At 44.9% G+C, this 12,224-nt stretch overlaps 1 protein-coding gene across 3 annotated transcripts in view; it reads right to left on the bottom strand.

Annotated features, from left to right (window-relative positions):
• Positions 1-12,224, bottom strand: part of LOC115098785 (rho guanine nucleotide exchange factor 4-like) — a 180,170-nt gene that overhangs the window by 57,744 nt on the left and 110,202 nt on the right. For all 3 annotated transcript variants that reach the window (XM_029615723.1, XM_029615725.1, XM_029615724.1), the window contains 3 exons: positions 11,769-12,001; positions 9,556-9,685; positions 8,179-8,310 (listed from right to left, as the gene is read on the bottom strand). In XM_029615723.1, coding sequence (XP_029471583.1) covers positions 8,179-8,310; positions 9,556-9,685; positions 11,769-12,001 — 495 coding nt within the window. The remainder of the gene's footprint in view (positions 1-8,178; positions 8,311-9,555; positions 9,686-11,768; positions 12,002-12,224) is intronic.

Below are 12,224 nucleotides of genomic sequence, written 5' to 3'. Positions count from 1 at the left end.
CACAACTCTCACATCGCCACGGCTACTGGAACGTCCCCATTTTCAATTGTCTATGGGAAACAACCACGACCACCATTACCCATACCTCTATCCATGCCGTCCCCTGCAGCACAGGCTACTGCGGATATCCTTAAGACACTATGGGAACAGACAAATCTTCGCCTGCGTCAGGCCGCCTCCTGGGCCAAGAGAACTGCTGACAGTCAAAGCTGCTTGGCTCCTGAATTCCTTCCTGGCTAGAAAGTCTGGTTAAGTACCAGATACATCCGATTTCGAATTCCATCGCAGAGATTTGCTCCTAAGTTTATCGGGCCTTTCCCGGTTACCCGACGCATCGGCCCTGTTACATACCAGCTTCGGCTGCCCCCTACACTGGGGATACATAATACATTCCATGTATCGCTTCTAAAGCCTGTGACTCTGTCCTGGCCTGCCCAGAAAGCTCCTGAGCCACCTCCTTTGGTGGCAGAAACCGACACGACATATAAGGTCCATGAAGTCCTAGATGTCCATCGTAGGGGCCGCCTCCTTTCCTTGGAGGGATACGGACCCGAAGAGAATTCGTGGGAGCCAGCTCGAAACATCCTGGATAAGAAACTCTTGAACTTCCACCGTGCCCATCCGGGCAAACCCCGACCTCCAGAAGGGGGGGGGGGAGCGTAAAAGGGGGGGTACTGTTGTTACACATGCCGCTCGCGGCAGCCCTGCGGCGAGGCTCTCTCACTTTCTCAGATGGACTCCAGCTCCTGGCTCCTCTTCGCATGTGGTGGTGGGCCACTAGCTCTGACCTCTGGTTCCCTCCAGTGCCTCCGGCTTTGCCATGCCACCCAGTGTTGCCAGCCTAGATGTCCCTGTTCGTCGGGCCTCTCCACGTGGCCCTCGGAGAGATGCCGCCATCAGCGCTACGTCCCTTACTAGGCGCACACGCACGCATCCTTGATTCTTTTAAAGGGCCCGCGGTGGGAACCTGGCCGCAGACCCGGATGCTGACATCAGACTCTTCTGCGTATAAAAGCCCAGGCCTCGCTCCATAGCATTGCCTTTGCAACAGGTACTCCGAGGACTCGTTGCTGATCCTAGATTTGTCTCATCGTGTGTTCCTGTTTTCCCATGGTTACTAGTTCCTGTTCTCCTAGTTCCTGTTTCGTCTATGTGTTGGACTGACTCATTGGATTTGACATCCGCTACGCCTGACTACTCTCCAGCTTCTCTGCAGCCCAGGACCTCTGCTATGCCTGACTACTCTCCAGCTTCTCTCCAGCCTCGGACCTTTGCTATGCCTGACTACTCTTCAGCTTCTCTCCAGCCTCGGACCTTCGCTACGCTTGACCACGCCTGCCTTTTCTGTGCCCTGACCACTGCCTTGATTGCCTACGCCTGCCTTCTCTGTGTCCTGACCACTGCCTTGATTGACTACGCTTGACTTCTCCGTGCCCTGACCACTGCCTTGATTGACTACGCTTGACTTCTCCGTGCCCTGACCACTGCCTTGAACGACTACGCTACAGACTATCCAATGTCCAGAGTTCTACGTTGCTTGCTACAACTTCTATTTGTCGCCGGCTCTAATCCTAGCCTGTCAGTGATGCCTCTCCTCACCTATCCTCTGGACGTGAACTTTCAAGGCTTCAGCCTTCTTTTGCTTAAGCGCCTTCAGTTTCTCATTGTTCCTTTGGTGCCTGAGTTCCAGTACCGAATCCAGTCTAGGATAGGACTGCGCCATTTACCAACTGCTGTCTTTGGGCTGAATCACCTTTCTTCTCTAGCTAACCTCAATGCCCACCTAAGTCCTGCCGGCCCCAGCACCCAAAGGCTCAACCCGAGGGGAATGAGGGCTGGTATAGGTGAAGCTCCAATGGCCTCTAGCTTCAGCCCACTCCACCTGCTGACGGTGGGGACCCATAGGTCCTTGCCTACGGGTTGCATCAACCCCACCTCAGCCCAAGGGTCCACCTCCGATGCAACAACAATTAAGCTCTGGAATTTGTTGCTAGAGGATGTGGTTAGAGAAGTTAGTGCAGCTTGGTTTAAAAAAGGTTTGGATGAGTTTCTGGAGGAGAAGTCCATAAACTGCTATTAATCAATAGAGAATAGCTACTGCTTGGGATCTATTTAATGTTTGGGTACTTGCCAGATACTTGTGACTTGGTTGGCCACTGTTGGAGACAGGATACTGGGTTTGATGGACCCTTGGTCTGACCCAGTGTGACTTGTTATGTTCTTATGTTGTTTATGTATGTTGTGTTGGCTGTGTTAGTCTTTATTGCAAAAATGTCTCATTATTTCATCACTCTTTTGGTTAGAAGTACTAAGCTTCTGAGCCCTGTTGTAAGTATCTGAGCCTTGTTATACTAACCAAAGATTTATCCTATCGAACTCTGTAATTGTCTTTGCAAAATGCGATTTCACTTCCTTCAGAAGAAGGGATTTTTCACTCCAAGGACACACTGTGCTAAATGTAACACAGTGCAGTACAACCAGGTGCTTCTATCTAGGACCCCATTTTAAGAAGAGCCAGGTATACCTTTAAGTCCTTGCTGATCAATTTGAGAAACTATCTTGTTCTCTGTGGGGCCGATGCAATAAAGTGTGCCCAACCTAGCATACAGGTTTGCTGTGGTTGGATGCGTATTTTGGATGCGCTAGACTAGCACTCAATGCAATAAAGAGATTAGCGCTTCCAAAATGCGCACCCAAACACCTAGCAGATAACACTCATTACATTTAAATTCCATGTAGATGAGGCTATTAGCTATTACCCCCTCCCCCCCGATGCAGAAAATCACTGGGTGCCCCGATCCACACTTTTTAACGTGGGAAATTTAACTCCAGCCCCGGAGCTGGCGTTAAGTCAATCCGCGAGTCAAAAGCTCAGGAGAAATTTTAAAAATACTGTCCTGTGTGGTTCCTTCTAATAGTATCATTGTGATACTTAAATCTACTACTTGCAGCATTTAAGAAGAAAGGTTTGATGAAAAAAACCTTCTGAATGCACAATATACATGCACAACAGACACGCTCCAGGCCGATTTAGCCCCTTGTTATTGTGCATGTATATTGGGTGAAATCGACTGGAAGCGAGATAAAATGGATGCCTGTTTCAATGCACATCTTATTGAATCGGCCTGTGTCAAGACCTTCAGAGGCATCTTTCTTAGAATAAACGAGAATCCTGTAGCAGACAGTGAAGGAACAACACCTGTTTGGCACAGCTTTTATTCAAGTCTTGGATGTTTCCAACTTTCCAGTATGCTCCTAGGCTGGGCTTATTTTTTGACTTCTAGGAGGAGCATATAATTTCTCCTAAATTAAGAAGGTATTGTTTGCTTGAGAACTAAGAGTAATATCTTACTGCTGGGAATTGGGTGATCTGCAGACATATTCTAGTGAATGGGATTTGCAGAAGGATAAGGAAGTCCATTTCATGAACTCTTGGAGGTAGGGACTTCAGACAACACTGCTGTATTTACCCTTAAATCTCTAGGGCCTCTGAATGCTGCTTATTTTCTGGTTACCAAGAAATGTGTTTAGACGATGCTGTATTCCATCAGAAGTTTGACTGAGGAACACTTACTGTAAATTTGCTCCTGTGGACTGGACTCCTGTACTACCTTTGCTCTTGTAAAAAAGCAGATGTTTGGCTCTACATCTACTCGCCTACAGCCTGCCTTTAGGGTTGATGTAATAAAACCCACACCAATTTTTACTATCGTCCATGTTTTTAACACGTGGCCCCTGCTCAATGCTATAAATGGTATGCAAAAGAAACCGGCATTAAGAATCCACGGTAAACCCAAAAAGTGCATCAAACCCAGTGTTAAAACTAACATGCAGAAAACTGCATTATAACCGGCGGTAAAAAAACAGTGCTAGTTTGAAAAATTCTGCAGTATTCCTTTTTGGTTGATAGAGGCGACCTAGGCTGGCCTGTGGTGTGATTGGTGGTGCACAGATTCCCATCTGATTTCTTGGACACTCTTCCTTGCATGGCAGCTTCTTCCAGGGCCATTTTGTCATTGCTGAGTGGTGTTAGGCAAGCTCTGGACTAAGTGCTGTGGGTTTTCTTGGTGCTGGAGTTGGTTGTTCAATTGCGATTGCAGAGTCGTGTTTTTTGTGCTGCTTGTTTTTCCCTTGCTGTTTCCTATCCTTTTGTCTTTGTGTTCTTTCTTTTTTTAATTATTTAATTATAATTTTTCATTTTACACTTGATAATCCTTCCATATAAGATTGTATCACATATTAATCACTTTTACACTATTTAAACTAAAGAGATATTCAGGTTTTTATATACAATCCACAAAATCATAATCTCCAATAGCGAATCTTATAATAACGATATTCAAATTTTAACATTAAAGATATAACCCTTGAGTGGCAAACATTATTATATAAACAGGAGTTCTAACAAAAATCAAAAGGAATGGGCTTCGCATAGAACCGACAGTGATAAATTCAAATAGACCTTCTATCTCTAAGTGTTGGGAGAAGATGTTACCGGCCTACGAGCTTCAATAAACTGCTTTAACTGATCAACTTGAAAAAACACAAATGTTTCCTCTCCTTTCTTTAAAATACATTTACAGGGATACCACAATGAAAAAACAAAACCTAAAGAAATAACATCTTGTCTGAGTGATAAAAATTCTTTCCTGCGATATTGGGTAATCGGGGCCATATCAGGATATAGCCTAATTTCCTGATCACAAAAGTTCACAGGAAATTTCCTAAAATAATTACGCATTACATTCAAGACATCTTGAGTTGTAATAAATGAAACCAAAAGAACTTTCCTCTCAATTATTTCCAAATTGGATGATTCTAGAAACCCAGTCAAATTCGATGGTAATTCAATATTCACATTCTCATTTTTAACAGTTGCCCTATTTGTCAGAAACCTGCAGGAATTAATAGAGGGAATATTTTGCTCAGAAAAACCCAGGCAAACTGTTAAGAATTTTTTTAAAGTAGTATATGGCATTTCCCCCATAATATAGGGGAAATTTAAAATTCTCACATTCAACTTTCTCAGTCCATTGTCTAATAATTCTAGACGTCTCGAAGATGTTAATTGTTCTTTTATAATTGCAGAGTTGACTTTGGCGTTTATTTAAACCTTTTTTTCAGTCTCAGATATTTTATTTGTCAAAGCAGATCCCTGTTCTTGAATTCCCAATATCTTCTCCTGTATATTATGATTAAGGGAGTCAACTTTTCTCTCCAATCTGGTTAACGAAAGCCCCTGGCTTGCAACAAGGTCCCAAATAGCTTCGAGTGTCACAACACCCGGCCTCGATGACCCCAACGCCGACTCACCCGGAGCATCTGGGAGTATGATGTTCTCTCCGGCCACAGGAGCCTCCTCCTCCTCCACCGAAGATTCTCTCGATGTAGCTGGCCTTTCTCCAACTGTTTCTGGGTCCACTTGCGCTTGACCCAGCCTCTCTCCTTTCGCTGCCTCAGGGTTCACCCTCTCCAACTCTGGCACTTCGGACGCGCCATCCGACTGCGACTGAGCAGGAGCCCTGGCGGGGTCGCGTTGCGGCGGGGTCGCGTTGCGCCGGGGGTGCGCGAAGGTCAGGACTGAGGGACGTCTCTTCCAGTGCCACAATCTGCTCTCCTGCCGCAGTGCTCGCAATGGACTCCTTGACTCCCTCCAAACTCACTGTCTGGGACAGGGAACGAACGATGTCGAGCTGACTAGGTCCAGGTAAGGGCTCTGGAGGGAAAACCCTCACCTTTCCCTTCCTCTTGGAAGGCATTATCAATAGAAAGAAACTTTTCTGGAGAAAACAGAGGTAGCTGGCGTTTCACTGCTCCGCTATGCCTTTGTCTTTGTGTTCTTGAGTGAATCTTTACAGTGCATCTGATTGTGTTGGTTGGTTGTTTTTTTTTGTCCATTTTTGTGTTTATGTTCTGAAAAGAATGGAGTGGTTGTTTGTTACAGTGGAGAGAATGGAGCATGACGGGGTGCAAGCAGGGGAGCAGATGAGCGAGACTGGCGGTGGTGACAAAGTGGTGACAAAGAGAATAGGAGTATGGTGCATGAATCGGTGGAGTGTAGCCAGGGAGGGCAAGGAGAAGGGGTGTATTAAATATGTTTATATAACAGTGGGATAATTATTTCTAATATTTCTTTTTTTCTATTGTTGCACTGCACGCAGGGTCTGGCTTGTGGTTTCCAGTTCAGTTTTTGTCTGGCAATTTCTTTTAATATATTATGATCTCTTCATTTGATATTTGGTGAGAATATTTGTGTTCTGTATTTATGACCAAGCTGAGGTATTCTGCTAGCGTGTAGTTTCTGTGTAGAGATCTATAGCAGCCTGGCTTGTTCTGTTTTCCTAATAGGTGATATATTGGTATTTTATGGCCTGGTGTAATATTTACAGTTTTGCATTTTCATAGGTAGGGTTGTTGCTGTTTTAGTGCTAGACGTTAGTGCTGTTTTGGCATGGGAGTTTTACTGTATTGTAATTCAGTTTATTCATGAATTTCTGAGGGCCAAGCCCATACCCAAAGTACTTTGTAATAGGCCTAATACCATATGGGTTCAATTGTCTTTTTTGCAGGGTTTTCTGGTTGGCACCACAGCAGTACATCTAAATATAAAATACATGTTGTTGTAAATGATATTTTTATCTCAGATCTGTGAATGTCCTTTTTCATGTAAAATTTCTCTTCCTGGGTCAGGGAAGTGGTTAATAAGAAACTTCAAAATAAATGCATAATTTTTAATTGTTTGTGGGGAGGGCGGTTCAACAAGGGCGCCTAATGCTCTTGCCCTGGTCTGAGAGAGCACCACCATCTTCCACATCCCCAGGGTTGGTAGGGTTCCTGGGACTCTGGAAGGGTTGGCAGATTCCTAGGACATGCTATCAGCCACTTCTATGGGAACTCTGAGCCCTACAACCCCCTTCCCAACATTTCAAATCACCTAAAGGGCCAGAGTCCATTACAGACCCTCCCCTTAGATTTAACCTTTGCCGTGCCTTATGGGGGAGCACTCTCTCATCCCTTGCCTCAGGAAGCAGATTGCCTTGAGCCGCCCTTGGTAGATTCCATAAACACAGAGGGATAGTGAAATCAGCCAGGGTAAGGAGAGTGAAAAGACAGAAGATACAGAGCGTTGCAAGAAATTAAAGCGTTTTGTTGAAGACCCACACAGGATAGGATAAGGGATAGGGGCACAGTGGGGCACTACCACAGTACTCTCCAAAAAACTTCAGTTCTGGCTATTCCCTTGGAGCATACACAGGAAACATAGCATGCACAAAAAAATGAAACTAGAACAGTAATTCAAAGCACACTATGCACAAATTTATACAATGCATTGTGGCCTTTTTTTTTTTTTTTTTACAGATATACACTCCCCCCAAAATTTGAGGGAACACTGGTAGACAGCCTCCACAAGGCAAAGAACAGTACACAGGGCATATCCATTAAGTCAAAATGGGATAAGTAGAGAGTCCCTCATTCCTCACAGCAAAGCATGCACATGGCATACTCCTTGAGGCAAAATGGGATAAGTACAGAGACCCTCCTCCTTCCCTTCAAGATGAAGAATGGAGCACGAGGAGGGCATCTGAGTCAAAGGGGGATGAGTGGAGATCTCTCCTCTCCCCCAAGGCAGAGCATAGTGCAGGAGTGGCCTCCGGTCCTCGAGAGCCACAAACAGGCCTGGTTTTCAGGATATCTACAATGAATATGCAGGAGATAGATTTGCGTACAATGGAGGTAGTGCATGCAAATCTGTCTCATGCATATTCATTGTGGATATCTTGAAAACCTGGCCTGTCTGTGACTCTCAAGGACCGGAGTTAGCCAAGCCTGGCATAGTGTGCAGAGAGGGTTCCCCTGAAGCAAAATGGGATAAATAGAGAGCCCCTTTCCTCCAAGTAGTGCGGTGGTCCCCCTGCCCCTGAGGTGGAGACTGGAAGGGAATGAAAGTCCCCAGAGGCAAACTGGAATGAATTGACATATTTCTTCCTCAAACATGGCAGAGCACTGTGTGCAAAATGGATTGCTCTGGGGTGGAGCGTGACAAGCAGTGCACGATAAGCAGTGGGTGCCCCCGAGACAAAGCATGACAAACTGAAATCTCCATTTCTGGAGGAACAGCATGGTGGATAGAAGAAGGGCCTCATCACCATGTAAGAAAAGCCTGAAATCTGTAATTACCTTCTTACAGAAGACGAGCTGGTGGTCAAACAAGAAGAACATCCTCTGCAGGCTCTTGGCTTGTGGCAGAGAGATTTTGGTTAATTCTCCAGAGTGGATAAGCTCAGAACTTCTCACCAGGATATCTTCACCCTGGTACGCAGGAAAGCATTTTATTTTTATGCACAGAAGTGAAAAAGCAAGTGCTTCTCATTTTAGTCTAAACTTCCCTGCCTCCCCCAAAAATTGTGTGCCCAAGCAAAGTGTCGGTAGAGTTCCGGGGCCGTACGCTATATGGGGATAAAGTTTCACATAGCTGAGCAGCATGGCAGCCGAGTTCTCAAACCTAGACTACAGGGGGATGGCATCTTGTGTTCAAACAGATTGTTGGCTGAGGCTTCATACAATAGACTACATGGGGACTGAGTCTTGCATGCTTGAGCAGAGTGTTGGCTGAATCCCCATGGAGTCTCATCCTCTTGCATTACAGATTGGGACAGAAAGCACAAGCCTAGGAACCTGACAAATGTGCACACATCTAAAATTGCAGCCAGCCAAGGGATTTCCAATAATTATACCTCCACTTTTGTATGCATGAGAAAGCTGGAGTGGTAGGGGGTCGTTTACTTTAGTTTCAGTTTGCAGTCCTCATTACAGATCTGCATTTTGCCTGGTGTAGTGGGACTAATAAAACAGGACACTATGTCTATGACATGAGTAATACAACTTGATCAGCTGCCCTCCAGGGGAACATCTGAGGCAGTACTTATACATATATATAGGTATACAGTACTGTACTCATTTAACTGGCCTTAAAATAAATTTAAGTTTTCTGTTTATATTTCCATTTATACATTACATTTACTCATTTATTTCAAATTCTAAATGAAGATTGTACATGCATATTTTATAACAATACCCTACCAGGTTTGTTTCTATGATGCTATGTCTGGCCTGAGAAGGTGCACCACACATAGACCCCCCCCCCCACCATCTCCCACATCCCCAGGTGATAGATGCTGGAAAAGGGTGGGGAGAAGGGCTGTAGACTTTAATTTGCCTCATAGTAGCTCAATATGCCTGAAAACATCCCTCCCCACACACCTTGAAGTTCCTGCTTGCATCCCACCCCATACTCCATTGCATACCCCTAACCCTGCACTCCCCCACAGGACTTTAATACATCCAACCCTGGTGGTCTAGTTTTAGATCCCATCTACAAGGCACAACTGACTCTCCCCATGATAGGGATGGGGTACATTATTCACCTTGAAAGGGAGAAATGTTGCCACAGTGCCAGGAATGGTCAGGCAGGCCAAGCAGGAAGAGAAAAGATGCAGTTTGTGTGTGAAAGAAACACTTTCTCGCCCAGGCCAACTACTGAATCCTGGTGCTCACCTCCCACTCCTCGATGGCGCTCTGCCACTGTGCAATCTTGTCCACGTTTTCCAGCCTACGCTTACGTTCATTGATGAGTCTCGCCACATTCTTCATGGCTGATAATGCAGCGCCAACATCCTGGAAATCTCTGGGAGGAAAGGATGTTCACTGAGCCATGTATGATTTGTCACATATACCTGATAAATTCAGCATTGGTTACCATGGAGGGATGCCTGTAATCCTCTACAGAGTTTTGAGCTGTTATTACAGAGGAGGTTAATAAATGCAAGTTATAAAAATAAATCACCATGTGGCAGAATTCTGAAGGCACTTAAAAACTGGGACTCCTCGGCTGCTCTGATTTCCAGGGGGCAAAAAAACCTCTTTTTCCCCTAGTCCTCTGCCTGTGGGCGCCATAATCTTAAATCTGACCCTGGCCTAAGCTCTTGAGAGGCACTTAATATTAATATATTCATTCCTTCACTATCTGCCAATTGGTCCTCCACTAACAGTTGCCAGTGGAAAGATCAGTCCCCTTTGAGCAGATTGTCCTTTCACTGACAACTGACAGCGAAAGTACCAATCGGCTGCCAGTAGAGGGAGCAGCCCTGCTGGAGGAGGTAAGTTCTTCTCTGGGCTGGGGTTGCTTGGTGGTGGTGGTGGCATTTTGGAGGGCTCAGGCTGTGTAGATGGTTAGGAAGGGGATTTGGGAGAGTAAAGGATTTTCACTCTGGTCCAGCCCGGCCCAGGCTGTTTGGAGTGTTCTTTGTCGGGTAGGAGAGGGTTCGGGAGGGTGAGAAAGTTCAGCTCTGGCCCAGCTAATTTTTGTTAAGGTGAGGAGGTGTTCGGTCTGCTTGGGAGGGGAGGCAGGAAGGACTCACCTGACCCAGCCCAACGCAACTGAGGGGGGTTCACTTCTCTCTACTACGGGAAGCTTTTCTCCTACCTCTGAACAGGACTTCAATTTCCCACAATTAAAGGAGGTGTAGTGGGCAGTTTCCCCGCTAGTGTGCCTTCTTGCATTACAAGGTAATAGCTAATCAGGCCTAATACCCTGCAATTAGCATGAGACATGCTAACCTTGCCACAGGTTTCAGCTCGGTTTTAGCATAGGTTTTTCCGGCACTAAAACCCCTATTACATGCTGGAGTTAGGTGAGCGCCAAAAATCCCATGTTGAAACAGGAGTTAAAACCTGCAGCTGGGGTCAGCGCAGTTTATTACATCGACCCCAGAGAGAGAAGAAGGGAAGAGGCAGGTTTACCCACTTCCAGCACCATCACACAAATTGCTACTCAGTGTGTTTATTTTTGTAACTTGCTTTATTAACCTCCTCTCTAATATCAGCTCAAAACTCTATAGAGGATTACAGGCATCCCTCCACGGTAACCAATGCTGACTTTATAGCCTATATTGCCTATTCCTAAATCTGATTCTGGCCTATTCCTTCAAACACAGGTCTCCAAAAACGTCACTGAACAACCAGAACTTAAGCTCTTTCTGAAACCTCAGGTAGTCTCCTAATTGAATCTCCAAGGGTACCTTGTCCCATAAAACTGGTACAACAAATCTGAATGCTGAATTGTGCTAACCTAGCTGGAGAGTTCAAGAGATATTGATTTGCAACTTAGTAGGAATATAAGGAGTCAAAAATTCATGGCCCTGTTTACACAAGCATCAGAATATGATAGATAAATTAAATTTGTTGACAAACTGGCAGTCAATGTAAATCATATAATAAAATGGTCATGATATGATCATGCCTCTTAAGAGCTGCTATCACTCATGCCACTTCATTTTGAAACATCTGTAACCATTAAAGGGACACCCCTTACCAGCCCTTACACTATTGTAATGCTCTCTATTAGGGCTGGTAAGGGGTGGCCCTTAAATGGTTACAGATGTTCTAAAATGCAGTGGCATGAGTGATATCAGGTCTTAAGAGTGGGGGTTAATAAATGCAAGTTTTAAAAATCAATACACAGTGTAGTAGTATGTGACTTACGACTAACACATTTATTAAGTTTTTATATCCTGAATCACCAGCAAATGTCATAATTTATAGATCAACAAGGTGCAGCAGGAAAGAATTATGGACCATAGTTTTTATCTGATCTCACGTAGACAGTTTAGTGTCCAAAAGAACTCCTAAACTGCGAACCACCTGTCAAGTTCAATCCCCTGAATGGAAGGGTATACCTACTCTCCTCTCTTTCCCTATGACGGACGTACCTGTGTTGGGGGTGGGTATATTTTAAAAGCTCCGCCAGCTGCAGTGGATACTTGCAGATTTTCTGCACTGGTGTCAGGAGGAATCCTTCCAACGAGATATCAATCATTTTTTGTAAAAGTCGGCAGGCTTCAAAGAAGTAAAGATACTTGCTGACTTTGGTGAGTTTGGAGAGCTCCGTGCAGGCACTGGGATGATTGTTGCAATATTCAGAGTAAATCTGGAAATCTGTTTGCTGACACAGAACAAATTTTCCTTTTAGTTTCCAACAGGGAGTAACAAAATCCCCAGTACAACAAGGGCTCGTTTCTGTGTTTATTTTACAGAACTGGTATTCTAGGCAGGCCATAGCATGACCCAAGAAACTGGCATCACTACTGTATGCCTTACGTACAATCTGCAAAACTTATGCAGTCCCATGCATGTACCTCATATGCTTACTGTAATTGTTAAGGTTT

Source organism: Rhinatrema bivittatum, chromosome 9, assembly GCF_901001135.1.
Source record: "Rhinatrema bivittatum chromosome 9, aRhiBiv1.1, whole genome shotgun sequence".
Classification (NCBI taxonomy): Eukaryota; Metazoa; Chordata; class Amphibia; order Gymnophiona; family Rhinatrematidae; genus Rhinatrema; species Rhinatrema bivittatum.
The sequence above is the reverse complement of the archived record's forward strand: the minus strand, read 5'-3'. Positions and strand labels throughout refer to the sequence as shown.